The sequence below is a fragment of the Ostrinia nubilalis genome, chromosome 20 (genome assembly GCF_963855985.1).
Source record: "Ostrinia nubilalis chromosome 20, ilOstNubi1.1, whole genome shotgun sequence".
NCBI classification, from domain to species: Eukaryota; Metazoa; Arthropoda; class Insecta; order Lepidoptera; family Crambidae; genus Ostrinia; species Ostrinia nubilalis.
This window is the reverse complement of record NC_087107.1, coordinates 9,864,739-9,891,781: the sequence shown is the minus strand read 5'-3', so window position 1 is coordinate 9,891,781 and position 27,043 is coordinate 9,864,739. Positions and strand designations below refer to the sequence as shown.

Here is a 27,043-nt window from a genome sequence, read left to right as displayed (position 1 = left end):
AGCACTGTAACATTCAGACTATTTCCATTTCCCTCGAGTTGATATGGTTATGATCCCTTTCCGGATTGATAAGTGTGCGACGACCTTAACTGACCTGATGATGATTTGCATAGTAAAACCAGTATTAACATTTCATATTTCCACAGGTACAGAGTGGACATAGCGGGTGAAACCTGGAAGCTATCGTTGTCAGATGCCAAGGTTCACGATTCGGGAATATACTGCTGTCACGTTTCCACACACCCGCCCATGCTGAAGAGGTTTAAACTTATCGTCCATTGTGAGTTTATAGCATGTATTACATCTATACTTAAGAATCAAACGAACTTACCTGTGATGTTTGATATCTAATTATACGAGTGTCTTGACCGAAGATGATTACGTTTTACATGCAGCAGTACCTGGGATGATGCCGTCCTTATCACAGCAGTACCTGGGATGATGCCGTCCTTATCACACTTTTAGAGAATATTTATTTAAAAATATAAGTTTTAAATATAATAAAGTACGTGTTTTGACTCCTCAGCACCGTAGTACATTCCGCGGTCCGCCATATTTCTTGTCATTATTTTAGAGCAAATTTTTTCGATCGGTTAAGGGTAATTATTCTCGGGTGAGGTGGGACTGTAATCATCTTCGGTCAAGACACTCGTATAATTAGATATCAAACATCACAGGTAAGTTCGTTTGATTCTTAATTATACTTCGTATCTCTCCCGAAGATGATTACGTTTTACATGCAGATGTTTAGAGCATCGAAAAAATTACAACCGTAGAAACTATTAACTTGTTCAAGGTATTTTAGTATATAAACAAAACATTGTTTACTTTCGTAATAATTTATGATGGTTTTGAAACGAACAGTTAACAAAATCACAATCACACAAAAAGTTAAATTAAGTAAGTTTCTAGTCTAATATTTAAGAAATGCCTACTTGACAAGATTAGGTCCACTAGCTTGCAAGCCTTACGAATGACTTACAAATTTTAAATTATTTATTATTATTATTAACGCCAGTCCGGTGGACGCAGACGAAGCCCGAATGGCCGGTATTATGAGTGCTATAAAAATCGATATTATCAAATTTGAAGTTCCACTGAGTTACCACTTTTTAAGTGGTTTTTGGTAACTGACAAAAAGATTATCATCTGTGCGTATACCAATAGTCCTGTCAATGTAAGATTTAAGTGTTGAGGCTGGGCAATACTGGGCATAGTCAGGCCTGGCTCACTCCGCGCGGTACATCCGATAATTACCTACAGCGAAGCGCCCCGCCGGCGGGTATTATATCAGTCGAGTGTCACGCGCGCGCCCGTCAGGACGCTGGCGTGCGTTGTAATACCTAATTCTATGATCGAAGTATTATTTAAAAATGGACATAAAGAGAAAGAAATATTATTGTGCGGCGTTCGGGTGCTTAAATTCGAAAAGAAATCTACCTGATTTATCTTTTTTTTCGCTTCCCAAAGATGCTGAAAGGTATGTTGGCCATGTAGGTAATCAATAATTCTTAGGATAGTATAGGAACCTAACCTACCATGACTACTGCTCAGAATGCGTTCGTTCGTTTTAGCCAAAAATGACGTCCACTGCTGGACAAAGGCCTCTCCCAAGGTTTTCCCTAATGAATGCGTACTTACCTACATACGTACCTCATTACAAATAAGTAGATTAATTATTTTTTTACTAGACACTACTAGACAGCAACCCTTACAGCGTAAGAAGAGTTCAGAGGCACGCGATAGAAAGAGACAAAACTTGTAGGTGAATAAAATTGTAGGTACGTAGTGCTGTGCGAGCTGAATTCCACTGTATCGCGTCGTAGCAAGACTCGCATTTATTTAAATCGTCTTGCGGAGTAATCCTTCTGTACCTGTACTATTACTTATTCTGTGGCATAGTACAAGGTTTTCCATAATGTACGGTAATAATATACAGGGTGTTACTTTGCATTCTTGCCATATTTACAGAGGTTACTATATTACTAATACTGAACACAAATCCGTAAAAAAATAATGCCCGAAATTTTTTTTTTTAAATCTTGATTATTTTATTTTATCGACAATCTGTTAAACACACCACTAATTATCGTAACGCATGCACATCACTTGTTGGCGATGGCGATGGAGACTTTTTTACTTTTTATTGTATTTTTAAATATCTATTGCAATCTATTGTCTTTAAAATGTCTTTTTGACACTTGTAAAAAACTGAGAAATCCATCAATCACAAATCACGTTATAAATAATACAAAATTGTCTGAAGCGTATTCAAACAACGAATAATTTAATCAAAATGGTGCTTGGAGTGTCTGCAAGACGTCTTAGACGAAATGCTTGATGACGTACCCTTAGCGTTACACCAAATGCTCTACTACCAGCAGGATGGTGCTCCCCCACAATAAGGACGTCAAGTGCGCGAATAATACGTTTGGTGAACAGTGGATTGGACGAGGGGTCCAGTAGCTTGGCCACCACGATCCTCGGACCTGACACCAATGGATTTTTGGAGTGACTTGAAACGACTGGTATGCGCAGAAGAGATAAACAGTGTTAAACGCGTTACACGAAAGGATTGTTTTAGTGAAACTGTGAGACAAAACGTTTATGTGTGTTGCGAAAACTAAAGCGAAAAACCTACGCTTCACAGTGCTAGACTGTGCCTTGATCAGATGATCAGAACGGAGGCCACTTTGAACACTTGCTTCGCAGTATGTAAACTTTGTAAGTAGGAACTTTTTAATAAATAATTAATTGTGAATAAGGTGATTTCATTTCATACTTAATTTATTAATTTGTAAAAATAGGGTACAATGTTATAAAATTAAAACCCTAATAATTATTACGTATTTGTGACGGTCCTAAGCCCGTAAAGTAGAAAGGGAAATCTGAAATCAACTGAAGAGTATTTTAAAATAATTATTATGACTGGATAAAAAGGCTGGTACCCAGAGCCATAAATCAACAGATTATTAAGAACTAGGCCACGCCCACTAGGTTTATTCCACTTGCACCTGTAGAACGTGCGAGACAAAATTGGTTTATTCCAATTTGTACTGAAAAACCAAATTTACTAAAATCTTAGTGTACTTTCTTTATGGAAGTCTCTTGTTTATCTTAAATAATAGGTATTGTTCCCTACTTTTATCTCTGTGAATATGGCAAGAATGCAAAGTAACACGGTGTATAGGTACAATAATAAATGGTTGTTAAAATTAATCGAGTCCGGTTTTAATGTTTTCATCAATTTCATCTACCTACTTTAATTTATATTTAGTCTGGATACAATAAAATATTATTAGTAATATTATTAGATAAACTCGGAGTATTCATTATCTGTGCAGAAACCAGAACTAGAAGAGTTATACACTTAACTGTATTTTTTTTTTTTTTTTTTAGGGAAATGATAATTTAATACCAAGTAGTGTCATATTTAGGCGGTCTGAGGCGAAACACGCTTTTGAGAAAACTTTTGATACAGTCATTAGTAGTAATATCCTGATATAACAGTATAGATAAAGTCAAACGGTAACCATTGAGAGTACTGTACTGTAACTAACACCAGAATAATTGAATTTATCCGTTGAGTATTCCAATAAATGAGCTGAATTAGAATTACAACCATGATTTTAGACTTTAAGTATATTGTATAATATTAGTATGTACTATGTGAGAAAGATGTCATTAACATATCCAGAGAATTAGTAGGTGCGTCCCGCCTCAACAGCGATTGCCTGATAAGTTGCCGGCCATCAGGGTTAAATCCGCATGGAGAGGATGATCAACTCTGAAGGGCGAACACAACAGAATTTTGTTAGGTTCAAAACGTATGACTTTTGAAACGAGGAGCTTTGACCACAATAGGTACCACGGTAGTAGGTCAGAATGGTACTACTATATTTTTTTTTTTTTTTGTGTATAATACTTTAGAGAGTTACATTAAATGTGAAAGTATCAATAACTTCGGAAATAGGGTCTAACTCCCAAGATGCATTCGTAGAACATTGGTGATTTTAAATAGTAAATGTACTTGCAAATAAGACGAATTCTGGAATACCAAAAGGTAATGTAATTTCTGTAAATGCGTAGTCTGCTAAATTCATAGTACGTGATTGACGAGATTCGAAATCTGTGACCACGTTTTCACACCCAACCACACCAATTCCATACTCGTAACTCTCGAGCAATATTATTTAAATTTGTGTGCTGTATGCAATAACCGTTGCATTGTCTATTCTTAATAAGTAGGTGAGATGCAAATGTTTCAAGATCATAGAGTGCAGCGAGCAATTCCAGGGTATTTAAATGTAAAAGGAACTGTAACTGGGACCAATTTCCAATGGCTGTTACACGTTGCGCGATTACGGTTGAGGTTGACCAGTGGTTGAGGCATCGAAACAAATCATTTGATTGCACGGTACATGATGTGCTGTGTCAATGTAATCTCTCCAGTCTCCACTATGCTAAATTATGTTTTAAATACTTGGCAGATGCATTATAATGTTTATTGTAGTTATTTGAGTAATTGAGTGCCAAGATGTTTTTCCCGGTAACTTCGTGTACATCCAGCCGTAAATTTAACGGCGGGGCACGCTGAGGTCAATAACCCCAAGAATGAAGCAAATTACTCGAATGATATTTTTTGTAGTTTTTAGCATTACTAGTGTCTTGCACTTTTGTTAAGTTACATTCATTTCTATCGTATTAAAAATGTAAATTTTATAAATGTAGGTAACATTATTATTTTGATTGGATAAAAATTCTTTTGTCCTCCTACCCTAGTTGCTCTTATAAATCTCCCGTTGTTTGAATATTATTCCAGCATTCTGACCGTTCCAATACATAAAAATTGGTACAGGTATTGGTACAGATAGATGGCCGAGTGATTGCAAAAATTGTAAAACTGGTTTTAACAATTTTATAAAGACAAAAGGCACCGTGCGGATGTAAGACAAAAACGATCGATCACTAAGAAATTCAAACAACTGAATATTAAAAAGTGCTTGGAGTTCCATGACAAACGAAGTCAAATTCATCCATTTTCAGCAATTGGTAATAAAAGATATTAGTCTTTCAAATCTAAGGTTTTCACATAATAAAATATATTGTTATCTAATTAATAATGTAAAGTCAGTGGTAGTATTGTATTTTAAAATAGTTAATATTAATTAATTTATTTAATTCCTTTTAATTTAGAATAAATCTATGTCTACAATTTGGCTTTTGTACAGTTGTCGAATATACCTACTACTCCCCTCAGGTGTAATATGTGACCTACATTGGGGTACTCCAACTTGGCATGGTTAAGTATAAAATCGAAATTTATAACCCTGATCCAGGACAAAGTAGTAGTATCATTTAATTTTGTTATGTTAGGTAAGCCATTTATTTTAGTAGTATTTAAGTCTACCAGCTACTAGCATCTTGGTGCCTATCTGCTGAAGAAAATTATCATCTCCGATTCGGTTGATGATAGTTGGGTCTCGGGTTAACCGGAGACGGCCCCGCGGCGCAGGCGGCGGCGGCGGAGCCGGCGGCTGCTGGGCTGGCCGGGGTTCACTCGCTGCTCAGCGGCTACCGCTCGCTCACAATGCCCCCCTTGCGTTTAAAGTCTGATGAGTTGTAGACGTGCTGGGCTGGTATTACTGAATTATATTAGTCATAGATGATTTCGAGTGGTCTGATAAATCTGACCCAAACAAGAGATTCGTTTTGATTTCTTTCATGATATCTCTTGAGTGTCACAAAGTAACCGCCAGCATCGCTCAAGGTTTTCATAATTCCTTACTGAATATTATTCCATTTGTGACATAGCTCATCAAATCATATTGAAGGCTCGGTGAAATCAGTTGCAATAAGGATGCGTACAGCAAACAGAAGCAGAATCAGATGTTCCGTTGTATTGCTGCCTTTGTTGAAGTAATTATTATGCGCAATTTTTAGCAAGTAAATAATGTTTCATCAAGTCTTTTTTATTTGTAGGTAGGAAATCTATTAATCAATATTTTCCAACCTGTTGCTAGATCCTTGTGAAAGTCTTTGAAAGGCTTTGACTTGAAAAATACCCGGTATTTTCGTCTGATGTAGGTAATTATTGTATGCTCTATTAGTGATACTTCACAATAAAGATTTTTGTATTTGATAGGGTAACAAATTATAAATACCCCATGTATATTGTATATTATTATATTTATAATTATGTTATACTATTTTACGACGTGTTGATACGTCTACCCACGTTATAAGATAATACGTTAGGAAAATAATCAAAGCAAAATGCAATCAGTTTAAAAATGTCTTATCCACACACGATATACGTCGGGATGTTTATGTATTTTGTATAACACGATTTTTGTGCGTGTAGTTTAGTATCCACACGATTTACGTCGGGATGTTTATGTATTTTGTATAACACGATTTTTGTACGTGTAGTTTAGTATCCACACACGATTTACGTCGGGATGTTTATGTATTTTGTATAACACTATTTTTGTACGTGTAGTTTAGTATCCACACACGACATACGCCGGGATAAGCAATAAATCATCCACACACGATTTACGTCGGGATGTTTATGTATTTTGTATAACACGATTTTTGTACGTGTAGTTTAGTATCCATACACGATATACGCCGGGATAAGCAATAAAGCATCCACACACGATTTACGTCGGGATGTTTATGTATTTTATATAACACGATTTTTGTACGTGTAGTTTAGTATCCACACACGATTAAGTCGGGACACAAAGTATTACCACGGAGGGTAGTTAAAAATATTCATTTTTAATACAAAAAATAGAAATTATTCACATTATTTCATAACAATTTCAAAATACACGATTCACAACTTACCAGAATGTTTTAAATATGTATGTATGTATGTCTGCAAATCTGCAGTGACTGCACGATGGAGACAACGATGTTTTTTTCTGATTCATCATCATCAGATAAAACTATAATTTGTCGCTGTCTATGTACATACGAGGTTTCTTAACAAACTTTTCACCATATCACTATTATCACCATTACTTGATCGTTTCCTTTTACCCATTTTCACGCTAAGTTATTTTTCTTGAAAAAGTACGTGTGAGTCGGACGAACACCAACACAAGTAATGACAAGAAATATGGCGGACCGCGGAATGTACTACGGTGCTGAGGAGTCAAAACACGTACTTTATTATATTTAAAACTTATATTTTTAAATAAATATTCTCTAAAAGTGTGATAAGGACGGCATCATCCCAGGTACTGCTGTGATAAGGACGGCATCATCCCAGGTACTGCTGCATGTAAAACGTAATCATCTTCGGGAGAGATACGAAGTATAATAATATTATAAAGCTGAAGAGTTTGTTTGTTTGTTTGTTTACTTGAACGCGCTAATATCAGAAACTACCGGTCCGATTTGAAAAATTCTTTCAGTGTTAGATAACCCATTTATTGAGGAAGGCTATAGGCTATATACCATCACGCTACGAGTAATAGGTGCAGAGCAAAAATGATTTTCACGCGTAGGAAGTCGCGGGCACTGCTAGTTATTCTTATATCACTTTTCATTACTATTATTTTGATCTGAGTTCAAATAGTAATAAAAACTCTAGGTACTGAAGAATAGATTCAAGAGTTTATTAAAATACAATTTCCAAAATTAGGAAAATGAGAGCGCACAATGTGTATACTTTTGGTGCTGCGTTTGTAATAAAATTTCATAATGTAGAGAATAACAAAAAAATACATTAATCACAAGCTTGCATCTATTGTTATGTATTGAATTAGTCGTAGGTAAGGTTTAATTATTAATTATCTCCCATTTTTTGAATAAGTACAAAATAGGCATTTAAAAAAATATAGGGTAGTTGCTTTTAATATTGTTAAATTTGTTTTCTAAGAATAACCACAACAACAAAACTTCAACGTCCTCAAACTAAATGTAGCAAGCCACTCAAATACTCAACAACGAAACTGCTAAAGCCTTTTAAAAAGTACATTTCTAAATGCATTGCATGTTCGCAGCACCGGAAATAAGAAAGAGCAAAGAGGCTTTCATTGAGAGAAGAGTCTCTCCGAGACGTTGTCACTTAAGTGCGGTTTTAACCTGCACCATGGCCAAGTGGAACAAGAGATAATAATAATTATTGTAATAGATAATATTATTATGTATAATGTTGACTGATTTTTGCAGTCAAAAGTGGTTTTGACCGATTATAAGTTTTAAATGTAACATAAATCTGTACCCCCAGTGAAAAGGGATCTAAGTCGAAAATGGTGATTTTTGGGAAATCGCATTTGAAGTTAAAAAAAATCCTGCTTCGTCACTATTAGAGGTAACTTGGTGAAATATTTTTTAGGTGAAAGGTAATATTAGATATAATTAGGCAGTGTACCAGTTTGGGAAATATAGCATGTGGTTTTTTCGTAATTAAATAAAAACACAGTTATATCACCATGCACGACAACTTTACATTCGTGTATAGTGATATGATGGGACATAAATCATTTTACACCATACTGAATTGACCACACGCTAACAAGTGTAAAGTGATACATTTTACGCCATTTCTGTCGATAATTTTTTGTTGCTTCACTTTTAGAAAAAGTTGTAAAACAAACATAAGTAATTACACTATGAGGAATCATTATTTCAGGTTATTTAAGGTAAATCGTCCAAAAAATTTTACTTATATCAATATACACCAATTTTGTGGTGAGAAAAAAAATGTGTAAACTGATCTAACTAACTTAATAGCGATCTAAGTATCATAATAATTATGTGTAAAGTGATATAACTGGCGATTGTATAGGAATAAGGCTAGAATTTGAGACTGAATTCTAATTATTTACTCCTTAAATGTTTATTCTGATCTGAAGCTACTATTTTATTAATTATTACACCATATACCATGAATGATATCGGCCAAAATCACATGATTTATCTCCCATTTTAAAGTAAGTATAGCTGAAGCAATTGTGTAGTAAAGACCAGAAACAACAATGGTTTCACATCAACTAATTAGACAGGAGACAGAGAAAAGTTTGTTTTCTACAATTACCCTATTAGGAATCAAACCCCGGACCAGAGATGGTGATGTCAAGCCATATTGATTGCCTTTTGGCTACAGAAGGATAATATAAAAGTAAAGTCATAAAATACATTTTTTTTCAACAAAGAGGCTTTTAAAATTGCTCAATAATGAATAATAAATAAATAAAATAAATAAAAAGCTCTTTAACACGTCCTAGTGTTACTTGAACCCTACAATTATTTTGGGACATAAATAGGCCAGTGCTGATGAGAAGCAGCGCAAGAAATTTAGCCACCCTTGTCAGCCTCTTCTTAAATCATAAATAATTTGAAAAAATGGAACTGCCTAAGGCGGGAATCTTCTTAAATCAATAGAGACATGAATTAACAAGACATGTTATACTTGCGAGCTAAGCAGATAAAGTCCAGCCACACATGCCATTTACATAGTTATTTACTTTATACGTAGTATCCATTCATAAGGACTTTCGTAGTTAGTTAGTTTTGCAGGGCAATCGAATACTGCACCTAGCCTCTTGATTAGACCATTGTGCGCTATTTGTAGTTTATCTACCTATTCCAACCGCTCCAGATCCTCCCAGGTAGCAGCAGCCTATCTAGGCCGCTACAGCCCTTCTGCAGCGAACCTGGTGATTGGAGAATTTGAGCCTGTTGATCTGCTACTCTTATGCACTCCTTGAGCACGTGCTGCGGTTTTTCTTCTGCCTCCATGCATCTTCTGCACAGTAGGCTGTCTGTAACAGCTATATTGTGTAGGTGTTTGTTTAACATACCTGTTATTACACTTAGGACCTTGCGGATGTTGTCCCTGTTTAGTCTTATGAGGCTGCGGGAGAACTTTTTCGATATATCCACAACTGCATCATTTGTTTGCCTGCATCTTTCACAATTTTTCCATTCTGTGTGGTGTTATTTTTCTATTTTAGAGCGCAGCCAGGTCTTGATCTGTGCTTATGGTATCGGCATTATTGTTCCGGACCAAATACCGTCGTGTACGATACCCTTCTGGCCAGTTTATCTGCTGCGTCGTTGCCCAAGGAGTTACTGTGCCCTTTGATCCACTTCAGGAGTGCAGGGTAACGCCATTTGCGTCTGCAATAACTTAAGAGCACGTCATGGCATTCCACCATAAGTATTATAATGTAGTATATTAAGTTGCTTTGTATTGCTTGCACTATTTGAGATTATTTTTATATTCAGACCTCGGATGGCTCTGGCTGCAACTGCTTGTGCTGCTCTGGTAATTCCCATGCATTCTGCTTGGAAAATTGTATTGTGTTTATCTAGTGTTGTTGATATTCTTAGTATAATTAGGTAATTCGAGAAGACTCCAGCTCCCGTACCTTTTTGGGTTTTGGGGCCGTCAGTGTATATCCTAACTTCATTGATTCCAGAGCAATCTTGCGTTTCCACTGTAAGCTGGAATAGAATAGAATAGAATAGAATAGAATAGAATAGAATAGAATAGAATATATTTATTTGTAATAAATGTGGTACATACATAGGTGTTTTAAGTTTAATTGAGCATTGCACATTTAGCTAAATTTTAGCATACAAATATTCATTACAAAATTAATAAAATGTCACACTATTAAATTACATTACATTACAGATTGATTATTTAGGAATTCGTCAATTGTATAGAAGACATTTTGTATGAGCCATTTTCGTAATGTCGACTTAAAACTAGTGTAAGGAAGCTCTTTCATGCAAGCAGGTATTTTATTAAAAATCTTAATGCACATTGCGTAACAATTTCTTTGAAAACATGCAGTTCTAGGTGTTATGTCTAATATGAGTCTATGTGGATTTCTTGTATTAGTCCTATAATAGTCCTTTGCTTCAGTAAATAGTTCGTGATTTGACTTTACGAATTTTGCTATCTCCAAAATATAGATGGAGGCTAGTGTTAATATTCCCATAGTCAAGAAGTGTGGTCTGCATGATACGTCAGGGGCAATCCCACATAAAGCTCTAACACAGCGTTTTTGAGCAATAAATACTTGCTTTGCTCCAGGGCTGTTTCCCCACATTATGATACCGTACCTAAGTGACGACTCTACGTATGCATAGTACGCAACGGTGACTGTTTCTTTACTAGTTACTTTAGATAATTTGTACAACGCGTATGAGAAACCATTCAATTTGTTGCGTATTTTATCTGTATGTGTCTGCCAATTTAATTTGGAGTCTAGTGTAATTCCTAAGAATGAAGCCTGTTTTTTATAGCATATTAATTGATTATTAAAATTTATATTGTCATGATTCTGTTTTAAATTATTAAAATTAATTAGATTTGTTTTAGTCAAGTTTATCATTAAATTATTATCATTAAGCCATGAATTAAGTAATGTCAGTGTATTAATTATGTCAAGATTATGTTCGTCCAGAGATAAGGTTTTTTCTGTAGTGATTATGACCGATACGTCGTCAGCAAACAGAATGGTTTTATGTGTCAAGATATCTGGTAGGTCATTTATGTAAAGAAGAAATAGGAGCGGCCCCAGCACGCTGCCTTGAGGTACACCAAGTGGGTTACACTTTACCTGTGATTTACATATTTGCGTTACATTACATTTATCTAGGTATGTTATTTCTACAAATTGACGTCGATTATTCAGGTATGATTGCAACCATTTTAAGGTTGGTCCCCGAATTCCATAGTAGTCAAGTTTTGTTAATAGGCGGTCGTGAGGTACCAAATCGAATGCACTGGTCATATCCAGTAATAACACCGATGTATGCTTACGTTGGTTGGTGTTTTGCAAAATTTCGTTTACCATGTCAAACATTGCTTGTGACGTTGATTTTCCCTTTTGGAAACCGTACTGAGATTTTTTTATAATATGATATTTATTAAAAAATGACATTAGTTTAAAATGCATGGCTTTTTCAAAAATTTTTGATATTACTGGTATCAATACTAATGGACGATAGTTTGTCACAGTTACTCTATCTCCTTTTTTAAATAGTGGTTTAGAAATTGAGAGTTTCAATTCTTCCGGAAATGTACCAGTTTCAAATGACAGGTTAATTAGGTAGGCTAGAGTAGTACTTAGTTCTTTTTTGCAAGCTTTTATAACCTTTGTGGAAATACCGTCATAACCTTCCGAAAGGGTGCTATTTAAAGATGAAATTATTTTTTCCACTATTTGGGCATCCACTGGAGTCAAAAATATTGTGCTATTTTGTTTTTGACTACTGGGCAGTTCTATTCTGGAGTCAGCAGTATTGGTCCTACTGGTGAAGTGTTCATTGAACACAGTGGCAATAGCAGTAGGATCAGTCTCTACATGGTTATTGTGTAAAATTTCACGTAGGTATATGTTCCCGTGAAATGTTTGCCGTAGTTTCACTTTTTATGACATTCCAGGTGGCTCTACATTTGTTTTTACTACCCAATACAATCTTATTATTTGAGTTTATTTTAGCCTTAGTTATGCATGCTTTTAAAAGTTTATTATATTTTAGGTATTTGATTTTATCGCTTTTAGATTTGCTAGTATAATATTTGTACCTATACACTCTTTTAGTTTTGCAGCTCTTTTTTAGACCTTTCGTAATCCACCTAGCTTGTTTGGATGATTGGTTAATGGTGACTTTGCGTATAGGAAAGCATGATTTGTAAAGTGTGCTGAAAATATCATGAAAGTCCCTGAAGGCCAAGTTTAAGTCTTTATTACAAAGTATATTAGAAAATGATAACTTGCTCAAATAATTTCTAAATTTTTCAACATATTCGTCACAGTAACAACGCTTGTATAAATACGTTTTCGTCGGTATCATGCCTTTATTTATTACTGGAAAGGTCAATAACTGTGCAGTATTGTGGTCGGAAAGCCACAACGTTAGAATAGACCCAGTGGCATTTTCGATATTACTGAAGATTAAATCAATACAAGATTTACCTCTCGTGGGCACAGTAATATGTGATTTTAAACGATAAATGTTCAGTAACTCAGATAACCGTTCCTTTTTGCAACTATTTTCGAGTGTGTTAATGTTTAAATCACCCGTGATAACAATTTTTTTCTTGGGATATTTAGTAATAAAGCTATGTAAAAGAAGTTCGAACCTAGAAAAGAACTGGTCAATATTAAATCTAGTTGAGGTGGGAATTCTGTATATGCAGACTATAATTGTGTTTATATTTTTTATATTGACAGAGCAGTATTCGAAGTTGTGATCAACGGCTAGATTATCGTTGCCTAGTTTTACTTTATGGTATATCAGTCCATTCTTCACCAGAATACAAACTCCCCCCCTTTTAGTTTCTCTAGAATAGTAAGCCGCTAGCGTATAGTTTTTTAGAAATAAATGTTTTTCATCCCTGGATATTATAATCTTCAGTAGAAGATGTGAACACAGGGTATTCTGTCAATGGGTGCCTCGGTGAGAGGTATTTCTCTTAGGTAGAGGTATTCCATCTGTACCTGTACCCTACTTAATGGCAAATAAAATGTTTGAGTTTTGAGTTTGAGGGTTTTGTGCAGGATCGTGGAATGTCCTGTCTCCTTGTTTTGCTTCTATAGGCCTTTAAGTCTTAGAGCGGCTGTTTGCGCTTCCTCCTGAATGATGAGGTCGAAAGATCTAAGATTCAGAAGGTACTCAAGTGATGTCGATGGAGTGGTTCTCATACAACCAGTGGCCGCTATGCTTACTAGGCGTTGCAGGCTTTGGAGTTTTTATCTTGCTGTGGATAGTTGTGTTCTGGGCCACTACACAGGTGATCCATAATAATATGTGGAAAATAAATAAACAAAATTTGTAAGAGGGCCAGATAACCGACATGTAGAGCCAAAGTGTTATCTTTGGGTTGAGACCCCTACTACCAATGAGTCTCTTGCACTAATATCATGCTATACAGGCCTTTTTTATTTTGTTCTCGATATGACTCGCCTAGTTCAATTTGTTGTCAAAGGTGATGAGTTTTGTTTTGAAGAGTTCTGGTAGTTGGAGCTCTTGTAGTTTCATTAATGCACTTATTAAGTACCTTTATTGACTACTTTAGGCACTATGAATTCAATTATATGTTTTACTAGTAGATGTTAACCATTATTTCGATGGGTGCCTGGAATAAAGCCGCAATCGACAAAACACAATTTTACAGGAGAAGAGATTTAGTGAAATTTTTGAATAATAACTAAACTACGAGGCGTATCCAAATGGTTTGTATATCAAACGATGCGTTATTTTTTCTGGAGTAACATATAATGTGCATAAGGTTATAGTGCTTAGAATATACCTTAAAAAAGGTAGAAATACATATTGCCGCTTCATACATTGAAAGTCGGTTCCGTAAGAGTCCATTGTGGTTTTATTCCGGTAAAAAGTGCAAAAGTAATCATACAGCAATAGTGCATTGCAGCGTTGTGCGCTGATCTGAAGGATGTATGGCGAATATAGTAATAGCGGTTTGCTTGAATTTAATGATCGACTTGGAAAATGTACTGGTGAATGCTGTGTACATTATATGTTCATATGGTCCGTATAGAAATGAGTACAAAGTTGAATATCTAGAGTGTTTCGTTAATATCTTTATATAAAGTAGTGGAATTCATTAGTACATAATGATAATATTATAATATTACACGCTTTTGCCCGCGGCTTTTTCGTAGTTTAGAAGTTATCAATAATTTTGTAACTTTTTTTCAATTTCATTACCTAGTAGGCTTTAAAAAAACTTATCTTTATTTCGGGTTGACTTATCTCAGATTTCTTTATTTTGACAATATCGCTATTAATTGCAAATGTTTGAAAAAAATATTCACCTTCCTATCTTTGATGCAAGATTCAAAATTTTTGCTAGAAACATAAAAAAATGCTTTTAGCAGAACATTCTCAAAATTTCAACTTAAATGTTTAAATAATAAAAAATGAGAACTTTCATAGGTCTAAAATAATTTTAAAAACTGCGCAGTTTTCTGGACATTCATAATAATACAAAAAAAACATGTACTTAATAGGCCACTATTTTTGTAATCGCTCCACTAAAGTGGTAAGTCGCTAAATGTTTTTGACTTTCTTAAAGTGAATTAATATGGGCAATCTTCTAAGTTTACATTACGTAGAACAGATTTAGAGACAATAACTGAACAGAACATGTTTTTATTCTCAGCAAGGAAGCTTTTGCCCTTTATCACACCTGGTGGAAACTGTGATCAGGCTCAAGGTAGAAGGAAACTTCAACTACAGAGAAACTATGGCTTCCTACCTCCAATGCCGAAACATATTGTTATTATAAATAAGCTTTAATGAACATAAACCAAATATCCCTCCTTCTTCTCTTCCTAAGTCCCCATTATCTTCCTAAGTCTGTCGCCATAACAATAATGTTGACAGCATTACTGTGTTCCAGCAGTTGTCAGGTAGGTACATAGCATTGCTTAATGTAAATCCAATCAACATATTTTTATTGCATAGAAGAACACCATGAAGTATTATTACTTAAGAAAGTTTAAAGAAATTGTACAAGTAGGTAATGTTTATTGTGACTTGGTACACATAGTTTGTTTCGGGGAACAAAGCCGCAATGGCCGTTACTTGTAGAAGTTTGAAATAAAACTTTTAACATTGAACATGCCACGATTATTCTGGTAAACAAATTTCCGGGAATAACGATTCAATATCCATAGTGCTTTTGGTAAATCAGCCAGTTTCAAAGATAAAATTCTGAAAAAAAATCACAAGGTGTATAGGGACCCCCAGATTACGAAAATCGCTTAATCGGAAAACTGCTGCTATGGCTATTGCGGCTTTATTCCAGGCACCCATCGATTTATTAAAACTATTAACTAAAGTTCTTTGATTTATAAACTACGACATTATATTTTCCTTTAATCTGACGTTTGAGATAAGTTATATCATTTTACACTAAATAATTAACCAAATTATTAGTTGCGAATTTCAAATGTTTTTGATCTAAGTAACTTATAACATTTTACACATGTACGAAACTTTTGTGGTTAATGGTATTAGTCTAATTGAATCATTATACACAAAATAAATAATCTTTTGTCTTTGACTTTTTGTGCTATAAATTAAGTTACATTCTTTTTCACCAACCAACAATACAAAGTTTTTTTTTGTGTCTATTAATATGAGTCATCTTATATTGTTAATCACAAATTCAATCTGAACAACTTCAATCGTGTAAAAAGTAGTAACACGAGTCATACCCCTTGACACAATAAAAAATTGAAAGAAGCCTCCGGTACACTTTGTTAAAAGTTGACATGTATCAATATACACGAAAGAAAACTCAAAATTGGTTCACAAAGCCCTACTTATATCATTTGGCACAAAATTATTTTCTTTTCTATACGTCGTAGAAACATACCGATTAGATACAAAAATAGCTAATTTTTCAGAGATTCACATTATGTTATAAAGTCAATTTTGATCTAAGTCGAGTTAGATCCCTTTTCACTGGGGGTACAGAATACACGTGTTTTATGGAAAACATTGGTTTTACATGCTATGGTACTATCAAAAGATGAGTGTTATCTGGCTGTACTAAATAAAGCTGTGGAAGCTGGAAACATTGAATTCGGATAGATCCACTTTATTCTGTAACCTATTATTGATACCTTTTTATAGAGCTCGTAAACCACTGTAAACCACTTTCAGAACCATCAGTTTAAGATAAGATAAGATAAGAAACACTTTATTTGACACAAAAAAGGAAAAAAATAAAAAACAGAACAAAGGGACTTAAAACTATACACGCATAGTTTTATAGTATCTTGTAGATATAGTTTAAATATAAGCGAATGAGATCACTTATCGTTTTCACCCTGTATACCTGTGTGCTGACCATGAGCTTATGTTAGGTGTGCTCGCTAGCGACTGCGTAAAAAATTACATTAAATGTATGACATATTGTGCAGCACCCCTAAATATTCATAGATTTTTTTGACGTATTTGCTAGCGAGCACACCTAACGTAAACTCATGGAAAGCACACTGACGAGTATTTTGAAAATGTTCCAACACAAGGTACGGGCATTTATGAGTTCTCTCTTTTTATGTTTACAGCACCTGAAATAAGAATGAGCAAGGAGGCTTTCCTTGAGAGCGGGGAGACGTTGTCACTTAAGTGCGCGGTTTTGAACCTGCACCCTGGCCAAGTGGAACCTGAGATGAGGTGGTATAAAGGAAACACCACCACTCCGTTGGAAGATGTTAGAGGAGGCGTGCTGGTTGAAACTGACCAGTTGACGCTGACAAGCCATTTGCAGGTAATTTATTTGAATTCTTTGTATGCAGACCCTTTTTAAGGCACTTAATACACTTTCAATAACTTTTTAAAATTATAAACACTCAAATAAAGCTTTTCTTACCACCATTTTTGGATATAACAGCTGATGCTGAGACTCTGTAATCACTTCAAAATATTTTATTTTATTGTGCAAATCGAAACAAAAAAATAAATTCAAAAGAAAAATGTACCTAGCTAAAATTTAATAAATGTGAAAACCATTTGACTGAAGTATAATTATTTATTTTGTTGCCATAAACCCAAATACAGAAACATTAAACCAAAAAAATTACAAAGTCCGAATTTTATACACATCATAAAAGCCTTTATTGTATGCAAATAAACAAAACGAAATAAATCAACAGTTCACGGTAGTCAAACGCAATACAATAAAGCGATATAAATGCTTATGAGCCAACGCACACGATGCGTTGCGGCGCCGCACCCCAAAGGTTTCGCCGTATCGCGCGGTGCCTCACCGCTCATGTGCCCGCCACAGATATTTCTATGTAAAGCTCATAGCAGACTTGTCAACTCGGAAAGGGATCAACACCGTATCGCCTTTCGCGAGCTGTCATCGCCTTTTGCGCTTTCAATCGTGAGGTGAGGCGTTTACGTTTCCGTGCGGATAAGTGTGCGTTGTACTATCTGGGGGCACGGCAGTGCCCCCACCAAGTCGAGCAAAAAAGCGGCACGGCCGTACCATCCTTTTCTCGAAGCAATTCAGGCCATTTTCGACCGCCTGTAACTTCGTTGTGGATAAAACTAGAAGACTGAATTTTCATTAGTTATGCAGGCATTGTAAAGACACGGTATATTTAAAATTTCATTCAATTTGAACCAGTAGTTTAAGAATTATAACGGGTCAAAGTTACTTAATTTTGTCACTCACTGACTGACTCACTGACTGACTCACCGATCATCAAAATTCTAAGGCACTTCTAGCAGACCTAGAAGCTTCAAATTTGGAATATAAGTAGTGTTTGGTGTATGAATCAAGGAAAAACTAAAATATTTGGAGGCACGGTAGTGCAACCGCCAAGTCAAGTAAAATTTTTCAATTTCGGTCCAGTTTTCTAGATACATAACTGCTGTCTACAAAATACAAAAAGAAATGAGATTTGGGGGCACGGTAGTGCAACCGCCAAGTCGAGTAAAATTTTTCAATTTCCGTCCAGTTTTCTAGATAGGTACATAACTGATGTCTACAAAATACAAAAAGAAATGAGATCCCATCAAAAACAATACTTGTCAAAAAAACCAAGTCTCGCAACTCAGTTGTTCTACGGTAAAAAGTTGTGAGATCCATGTAATACCAAGTCCAGGCCAGGAAATCTTTAACGTTTTACATAAATATATTGACTTGGCCATCGCATGAAAACACGTGTAAATTAAATTATTTAGTGCGATGGCCAAGTCAATAATTTATGTAAAACGTTAAAGATTTCCTGGGCTGGACTTGGTATTACATGGATCTCACAACTTTTTACCGTAGAACAACTGAGTTGCGAGACTTGGTTTTTTTGACAAGTATTGTTTTTGATGGGATAGAGTTTCATACAAAGAATATGACCGCCTCGAGTTGATACGGTTACAGTCAAAGTCAATGTCAAAATTTCTTTATTTGTTTAGACTATTAGTACTTTCAAATCGTCTATTTTGCTCTTAAGGGCCTCTACATGTCTCATAATCTTTTTACCCTACCATACGATCCCTTTCCGGGTTGATAAATGTGCGACGTCCTGTCGACGCAGCGACACCGCTCCGGCGTCGCAACGCCGCCGCAACGCATCGTGTGCTTTGGCTCTTACATCCAAAAGTGACGGTAGAAGGTGAAATGAGTATGGGGGAATAAACCGTGTCCAGAAGGCAGCACAATTATGTCCGGGGCTTCATAAACGCGAGAGATAACAAAGCGTTGATATTTACCGTGCGATAGGTTAACTGTAGTGGGGTGGATTTTGAATGCTAGCGGAAACTTTTGGATAGTTTTTATTTAATTTTATGATCTGTGTAAATCCAGTGTGCAGCTGGTGAATAAGGCTGAGTTGCACAACCTGACTTTGACCGCAACTATTACGATAACCGGTGTTTTTTGTATAGAGTTTGACAGATTTTTGACGTTTGTTAAAGTCAGGAAGATTGTGCAACCCAGCCTTAGTCCAAACTATGTTAAATCAACTAACCACCAATCAATACAGTTAACACTTTGATGGATAGTACAAGTTAAGAATTACTTCCCAAACACTACTTATTCACATACATTGCGTATGGGCGTAGTGTCAATGTAAAACGATCGAAAAGTATGACGTCTATAGGCATTCTGTCGTATCATCCTTTACTACCTGAACGCCCGTGGATGTTACTGTCCATTAATGTGTTAAAGACAGACCATATAGGTACGATACGATAAAACCATGTAGGTACAAGTACATAATTTAAACTATCAAATTCTAAGCGGTCGCATAAGATCGCGTAATCATTGAAGTCTATTGTGTTTCGACTAGCTTTAGATCATGTTTTCGTTAATTATGTACAGTCGCAGAATGAAAAGGTTCGTCACCTTAGTGTCGGTTTTCGCTTGCACTAGGTACTGTAAGAGTCAAACCTGCCAACATAACAGTGCAAGAAACAGTGCTTCTAACATTTAAATAAATATGACGTTTGCTAACGAATAAGGTTTTGCTTGTTTATTTTTCTATCCCATCAGTGCAATGCAATGATGACATTGACCAATTGACAATAGTTTTTTTTATTTAATAGAAATAATAATGGCAGGTTGAACCAACAAGAAGGTTTTAGTTTATCAATCATAATAATCTTCTTGACAAGATAAATCGTCAAACAACTTTGATCAATAATTTTGAACTTTACTGACGAACAGTTAAAGGTTATTTTCTCTAACTCGAGATTATTCTGTAACATAGTTTCAAAAGGTAATATGTGTTCGCGATTCGTTGAAGGAATCAATTTGAAAACTGACGAACCTTTTCATTCCGTGACTGTACTAGGTAATATAAATAGAGAAATTAGTTTGATTTAGCAGTAAAACAAAGCTTGTTTTCCAACATTTTTACTATTTTTTCTTAGAATTAACCCCTTAACTGCTCAATTATTTCCTCAAGGCCGTTCCGATTGCGTTGTCTAACCACTTATTCTTCGAGTGCTATTACGACCTGGCTAATAACCCGCTGGCAGCCAAGCCCCGCCCCAAACACCCTAAGACCTTGTAATTTTACCTGCGTTGGTCCAAATTGCGGTAATATATTTGCTGAAAGTGTAAGTGGCGACTTAAATATTCCCCCCACTTTCTGAGTGGTTATGGGCATAAACAATTCTTTTGTTTTGGAGGTTAACGTGTTAATTTTTGGGTGGGATGAAATTATCTGATTGTTACTTTGATAATCCGAAATCCGACAGTTGTAATTATACTAAATAGTAATTTTGGCATACAACCGGTCATTATGGAAATCATTGGGGAAGGCCCATGTTCAGTAGTGGACGTCCTATAGCTGAAAATCATGATGATGATGATTTTGGCATAACATGTATTGGAAATATATGAGTATGACGTAGTTAATCAATCATAACTGATTCTGATTCACTCGTATTCAAATTCTAATTATTCAACAAACTTTGGCTTTTATATCAAAACAAATCATTGTCTATCATTTTTAATTATGAACATTATAATTTTGTTCTATATTTCTATGAAGTAATTATAAAATGATCTATAGTAAATGTAACAGTTTTTAAAGTTTTACACGACTGTACTCTACTTTAGTTTCTCTTTATTTTTGTAATTTTCTAAATTCCTACCATTTTCCGAGATATCCATCTCACTAAGAACCACGAGAGCTGTACAATTTTCAAGGAATCTTCCGTCTTACCAAAGCTTGGCATTTTTCTTAACTCTAATCTAGCTAATGCCTTATAATCTAGAAATTACAAACCTACACAGGACATCACACAATACATTTTTGAGAATATAGCACTATACCAAAATTACAAATTGAAAAATAACAGAATCTTTTAGTTTATGAGGCTACAACGTAAACCACGGTTTCAAGATGAATAAAAATTATTGTGTTCTCTTTCCCATTAGATATTTTATTGAATTTTTTGTTTACAAGGGTGAAGTCGCCTGTTCGCGTCCACCACCCTATTTCCCGCCAAACGAAAAATCACTTAAATACAGCGGATAAATTTACTTACTAGTTCACTCGCTATACGACCAAAATTGTTAGGGTATGACAGTGTGGTTATTTGCCATTGTTTACAAAGAAAACTTTCGCTTAGACGTAACCAGGGTGAAGAAAAATATTACGAGCTTAGTCCCAGAAAAAAAAACATACTACAGTCGAATTGAGAACCTCCTTTTTTTAAGTCGGTTAAAAATACACTACAATTTGCTATTTTGAACACAGGTGGCCCGACTGAAGGTGGAGGACGCGGGGAATTACACGTGCGCGCTGGAAGCCCCGCTTCAGATGAGGGCCGTCGCGAGAGTGCACGTCTTACAAGGTTAGTAAAGCAGCCCCATTATTTTAAAATTATTTAAGTATTTTATAAAATAAACATCCCCATTATTGTTAATTGAATATTAAAAAAGCTCTTCGGCGTCCTATTTGACAAATGATCTCATGACAAAACTATGCATTCTAATGGCACGACAAAGTTATCTAAATAAAACTATTTTAGCTGTTTTAAACAAACATACCTACATCCATCCAGACATCCAAACTTTCGCATTATAATTTTAGTGGAATTAGTGGGATCATGAAAGTTACTTGTTGAATGCCAGGATTGCAAACCGACTAAACCAAAGATTGTCACAAGCATTCACGGTACAAATAATTCACAAAATCCTAGAGCTAGGCCCAACTTCTGTTAGCAAAACCCCAACAAATTTCCAGGACAAATACGTTACACTAGTTGTTTCGGATACACATGGAACTTCAGAAGCGTGTTCATTTTGCGTGAAACTTTTGTTTGAATTACTGAAGCAAAATTTACGTTTCATAGAATCTAACTTTGTTTCCGACACCCGTTATATTTTTCTGCGAACAAGTCTGAGTGAATACCTAGTTTTTCATGAAAATAAAGACGCACTTGCCTTGACAGAACATCAAACGAGAGGATTTTATCGACACAAGAAACTTTCCAACTTCGAAAACTGTTTACAGGGCACAGTATAAGTGAATTGAGTAAGCCTAACTCAATTTTGTGCTCAATATATCATTATCATTAAGAGTATTCGTATTAGTTTAGTATTGAAAGTTTACCTTCCCCAAACGGCCTTCATCGTTCATCATTTATTATCCATAGCATTTTTTTTATATCACTGTATGCAACCTTGCACACAATTCGAATTAACAAGTTAACGTCATAGCCGAATTATCAACTTTGAAAGGAATCAACACCGTATCATCTTTCACCAGCTGTCATCGCCTTTCGCGCCCTGTCAACCGCGAGGCAAGGCGTTTATATTATTACATGGCGGATAAGTGTGCGTTGCAGTATGTAGTTTCATACAAAGTACCTATACTAACCAACTTGAGGTAATACGGCTACGATGCCTTTCAGGGTTGATAAGTGTGCTACATCCTTAAACTTACAAAACGAGGCATGGAATGCTCTACAAAACCATGTAAATTCTCACTCAGGCCTGAAAAAATTTATGGGCTCCAAACAAAAGCATAGTTCACGAGAAGGGATAAATTGTGTAATACGTGATTCAGCGATGCGTATGATTTATTGCTTCCTTTTTACGATTAAAATTTATATTGTTTTCACGAGTCAGAATAGTGTATTAATTTTCAAATTTTATTTTTAAGACAATATCACCCGTATTCACAAATGATACAAATAGGACGCACAACGTTGAATAGAGCTCTGTGATTGGTTCATGTGTTACCCTGTGCGTCCACGCGCACGGTGAGACCTCATAGTAATATTTGTGAATGCGGGCGTAAGTTTTACTGCAGAATTTTTTTTACTGTGTTACGTAGGCCTCTTAGAACATTTGAAAAGCGAAATTGAGCCTTCTGCTACTTGCATTTAAGTATGCTTTTACCGTGACTGAGCAGTGTCACGCCTCCATTGTTACGCGGGAGATCAAAGAAATTATTTTCAAGGAGATTAACGTTACAGGAGGAGGTTTCATCAAAGAGGAAGTGCTTTTAAAGTATTCTTACACAACTATCGGTTATCCTTTGATGTACCGAATCGATACATAATAATTGAGTGGGAAAGGTTGTGCTGAATCGATTGTTCTATCAGTAATAATGACATCATATTACTGGCATCCCTTCTTCTTTAATGACATTCTAATGTTCGACCTCAATAGTAACGTTTGTGAATACGAATTCACAAACGTTACTAATGAGTGTGGCGTGGACGCACAGGGTGACACACAAACCAATCACAGATAACTATTCAACGCTGTGCGTTAAATTTGCTGCTTCACTCGTTTGTGAATACGGGCGTAAATCTCTCCACATATCAATAGACTTGTCGTACAGTAATTCCTTCCACTGATACGAGTAGTGTCAAGTCCGTTTAATTTTTTAATTTATTTCATTTTTAAATTCTTCTTGATATCTTCTATCTATATATATAAAAGAAAAAAGTCGTGTTAGTTACTCCACTTATAACTCAAGAACGGCTGAACCGATTTAGCTGAAAATTGTCAGGGAGGTAGTTTAGAGCCAGGAGAAGGACATAGGATACTTTTTATCCCGTTCAAAATAAAAAAAAGTCTGCTTATTTATTGCCATTAAGGCGGAACAAAGTTCGCCGGGTCAGCTAGTTTTGCATAAAAAAACAAAGCTAGCAAAATAAGTAAATATCTCTTCAGATTTTAATGTTTAGTCAATAAAATCAACAAACTAAAGAGATTAAAAAACTGAACTTCTAAAAGGGAAATGAAGTATGAAGGAAAAAATTAAATCATCGCCAGCTTTGAGGCATTAAAATTTTGATTATTTTTTTGTATTAGTGCGCCAATTTGTAAGGAAAAGTGACATTAATTTTTCAGCTTTTCAAGCAGGAAAATAAATTCATTAAAAACTTAACCACTTAGGACACCTTATTTAGCTCTGTAATAAACCTCAAGTGCCGCTTCACTTGGTATAAGATTTTACTGTCTCAGGACAGTTCTTAGGGCCAAAGTACACTTGCTTATAATATCATTATGTTTGTGAGCAATTTAATCGCATTTACGAAGACACACGCCGCGACAAAGCTGTACCTACCTATATCTTCTCTCCACAAACACAACAACGGTTGACTTTTCAGACTCATCCCCACTATGCTATAAGGCGCTAGCTAGTTTAGTTTAAATACAAATCATGTCATATTAAGGTGAAGGTAGATAAATAAATGCGATTTGACAATAAAAAATAATAGTTTTATGCACTATCAAACTGTACATTAATGTAAAGTTCATAATAATTTTTAATCTTATGGTGCCGTGAAAGAATGTAAGAAGTGACTCAAACAGGACCTGAATCAAAAATAATGCCATAATGACTAAGAACATTCATTGTCAGTTACATTGATAGGATTTTTAACTAAGGAAAGTGAGCGCCATACCCTGAAAGCATGAACACTTGACTTACATTCTACATACCTAATTATGAATTTTTTGGCCTATAAACTTCCTTCAACTGCAATGGTTATTCTGTCCCCAACGTTCACTCTTGGTTATCGATGTAAATGGAATAAGAATACTAAAAAATATTAAAACAAAATAGAAGAGTATTCCCAAAATCGCCGTTGTATCCTGACCCTTAGTTTCAGGTTACCCGCCAGTCGCCTTGCTATCGGCAAACTGCTCTAACAAAGCCCTACCAACGCCAACTCCGCAAATTACCTTTGAGGAGCACTTAGAGTTTACACCAGCCCGGCTAAATTATAGCGGTTTTGTTAAAATGTTTATCTGTTTAGCTAGGGTAATGTGGGCGTGTGTTACTTTTCAAAGTTAAATAAAACCCTTTATTAACCCTTAGTTGAATTAACAAAAAAAACTATTTAGCTAGGGTAATGTGGGCGTTTGTGTTACTTTTAAAGTTAAATAAAACTCTTCAATGAATTAACCCATAATTGGATTAAATAAAAATTGAGAAAAAAGAACAGATTTTAACAAAATAGGGTCTGAATAAATCTTTTTGGCTTTTAAAAACAATATGGCATCTGATGAATTGGAATTGATGCGATGCTGAATGAGAATTCAGATAAACCTCAAAAGGGTTTGTTAAAACAATTGATTTGTCACTATTCATCAACGATTTAAAAAGATATAGAATCCGCGGCATTCTGCGTGCTATTTTTTTCCAAATCTAAATTCAAAATGCTTTAGGGAAATTTGTAATTCAGTAGTACTTTGTGAGCTGTTGACCGCACGTTCATTACTGTCAACAAATAGTTAATATAAAGCAGTAACAGGCGTTGAAGCGAGTAAAAAAACATTTTTGTAACCGTGGAAAAGACTTAAATCAATCCTTGTCCACAGGTTCAAGCTTGGCCGAACTCCAGAGTGGTGTCAAAACCACCACTAGCTACTGCAGTCTGCTCCTCGCATCCATGGTGTTATTGTTCAGCATCCACTGTGACGTAAGGTGACCTATCTAGGAGACAGACATGGACAGATGGGATCAAAGCAATATAGGGTGTTTCAAGCAGTGACGGTTTTTTCTTTCGGAAAAAAGATTTAATTTTCGGTACAGACTAAGATTTTCTGTCTCACTTTAAACGTTGTTACGGCAAGAATAGTAAAAATATAGAGTTCTTTCTGTCTCACCAACTTTTTAGGAGACTCATAACTGCTTAACAATTTAATTTTCAATTGACTTTGAACCCAATAAATTTTTAAAAGCAATAGCGCAACTGTACCCAAAGCAGATAATACTTTTGCGGATTAAAAAAAAATATCGTGTTTCAATTAACCATTTGTTCGTTTCACAATAACATTTGTTAAAGGTTTTGTCAAATCTTAATAATCGTAATTTGTCTTGCAACTTTTTTCTTTGAAAGACGAGACATTAATTAATTTGGATTTTGTTAACGAGACGCAATTAACAAGTGTCAGAGAATAAATTAAGCTTTATTAATATTTCTATCCATTTTGTCTGCTGTGCATCCTCCAAGGAGTCATTTATATGCTTAATTTTACATTCCTTTTTAATGTAATATTTTTGTGGATAAAGCCAATTAATTCTCATTTTAAAATTATTAAAACATTTTATGCTTTATCAAATAATTATATTATGATTGATCGAATCAAAAACAAAATTACTTATTTCATGAAATAATTTGTAAATTAAAGAAAGTTGTATTACATTATTTTGAACATGTAAGTACCGTCCAAGGATTGTTTGGTGAAAGGACCAGTGTACATAAATTGTACATTATGTTTGTACATAACATATCTATACATATAGAAAATATAGTACTCGACGCATATCTTGAATATATTACACAGAAGTGACATATCAAAAAATAATCTTCAACGCTTTGTGAATTAAGTTATTATTACTGTGATCAAGATCTTCATTTGTTTTCTATAGGTACATAGTTCAAAATAATAACTAATTAGTAAAAAAAATGTTAGAATGATGCCTTGTATTCACCAGTAAAAATGTTGTGCAGCATTGGCGACTATTGTTGATGTTTACGAACGTTTTAAAAAAAAATCATCGTCTATGGAAACCTAACGCATTGATACTTTTGGCAA

The 27,043-nt window shown here is 35.1% G+C and overlaps 1 protein-coding gene across 1 annotated transcript; it reads left to right on the top strand.

The window, feature by feature from the left end:
- The first annotated feature begins 152 nt into the window (after positions 1-152).
- LOC135081504 (pro-neuregulin-2, membrane-bound isoform-like) lies at positions 153-26,025 on the top strand. The gene is made up of 4 exons (XM_063976217.1): positions 153-280; positions 17,085-17,287; positions 21,735-21,831; positions 25,823-26,025. Exons 1-4 carry the CDS (start codon positions 250-252, stop codon positions 25,930-25,932), a joined length of 441 nt encoding a protein of 146 aa, XP_063832287.1. The 5' UTR covers positions 153-249; the 3' UTR covers positions 25,933-26,025.
- Positions 26,026-27,043: the final 1,018 nt, after the last annotated feature.

Bases quoted from the DNA above. Each gene is read 5' to 3' on its own strand.
- LOC135081504 (XM_063976217.1), top strand. From the start codon at position 250: ATGCTGAAGAGGTTTAAACTTATCGTCCATT. The intron at 281-17,084 runs GTGAGTTTATAG...TTATGTTTACAG, and splicing joins GTTTAAACTTATCGTCCATT to CACCTGAAATAAGAATGAGC. The intron at 21,832-25,822 runs GTTAGTAAAGCA...CCTTGTCCACAG, and splicing joins GAGAGTGCACGTCTTACAAG to GTTCAAGCTTGGCCGAACTC.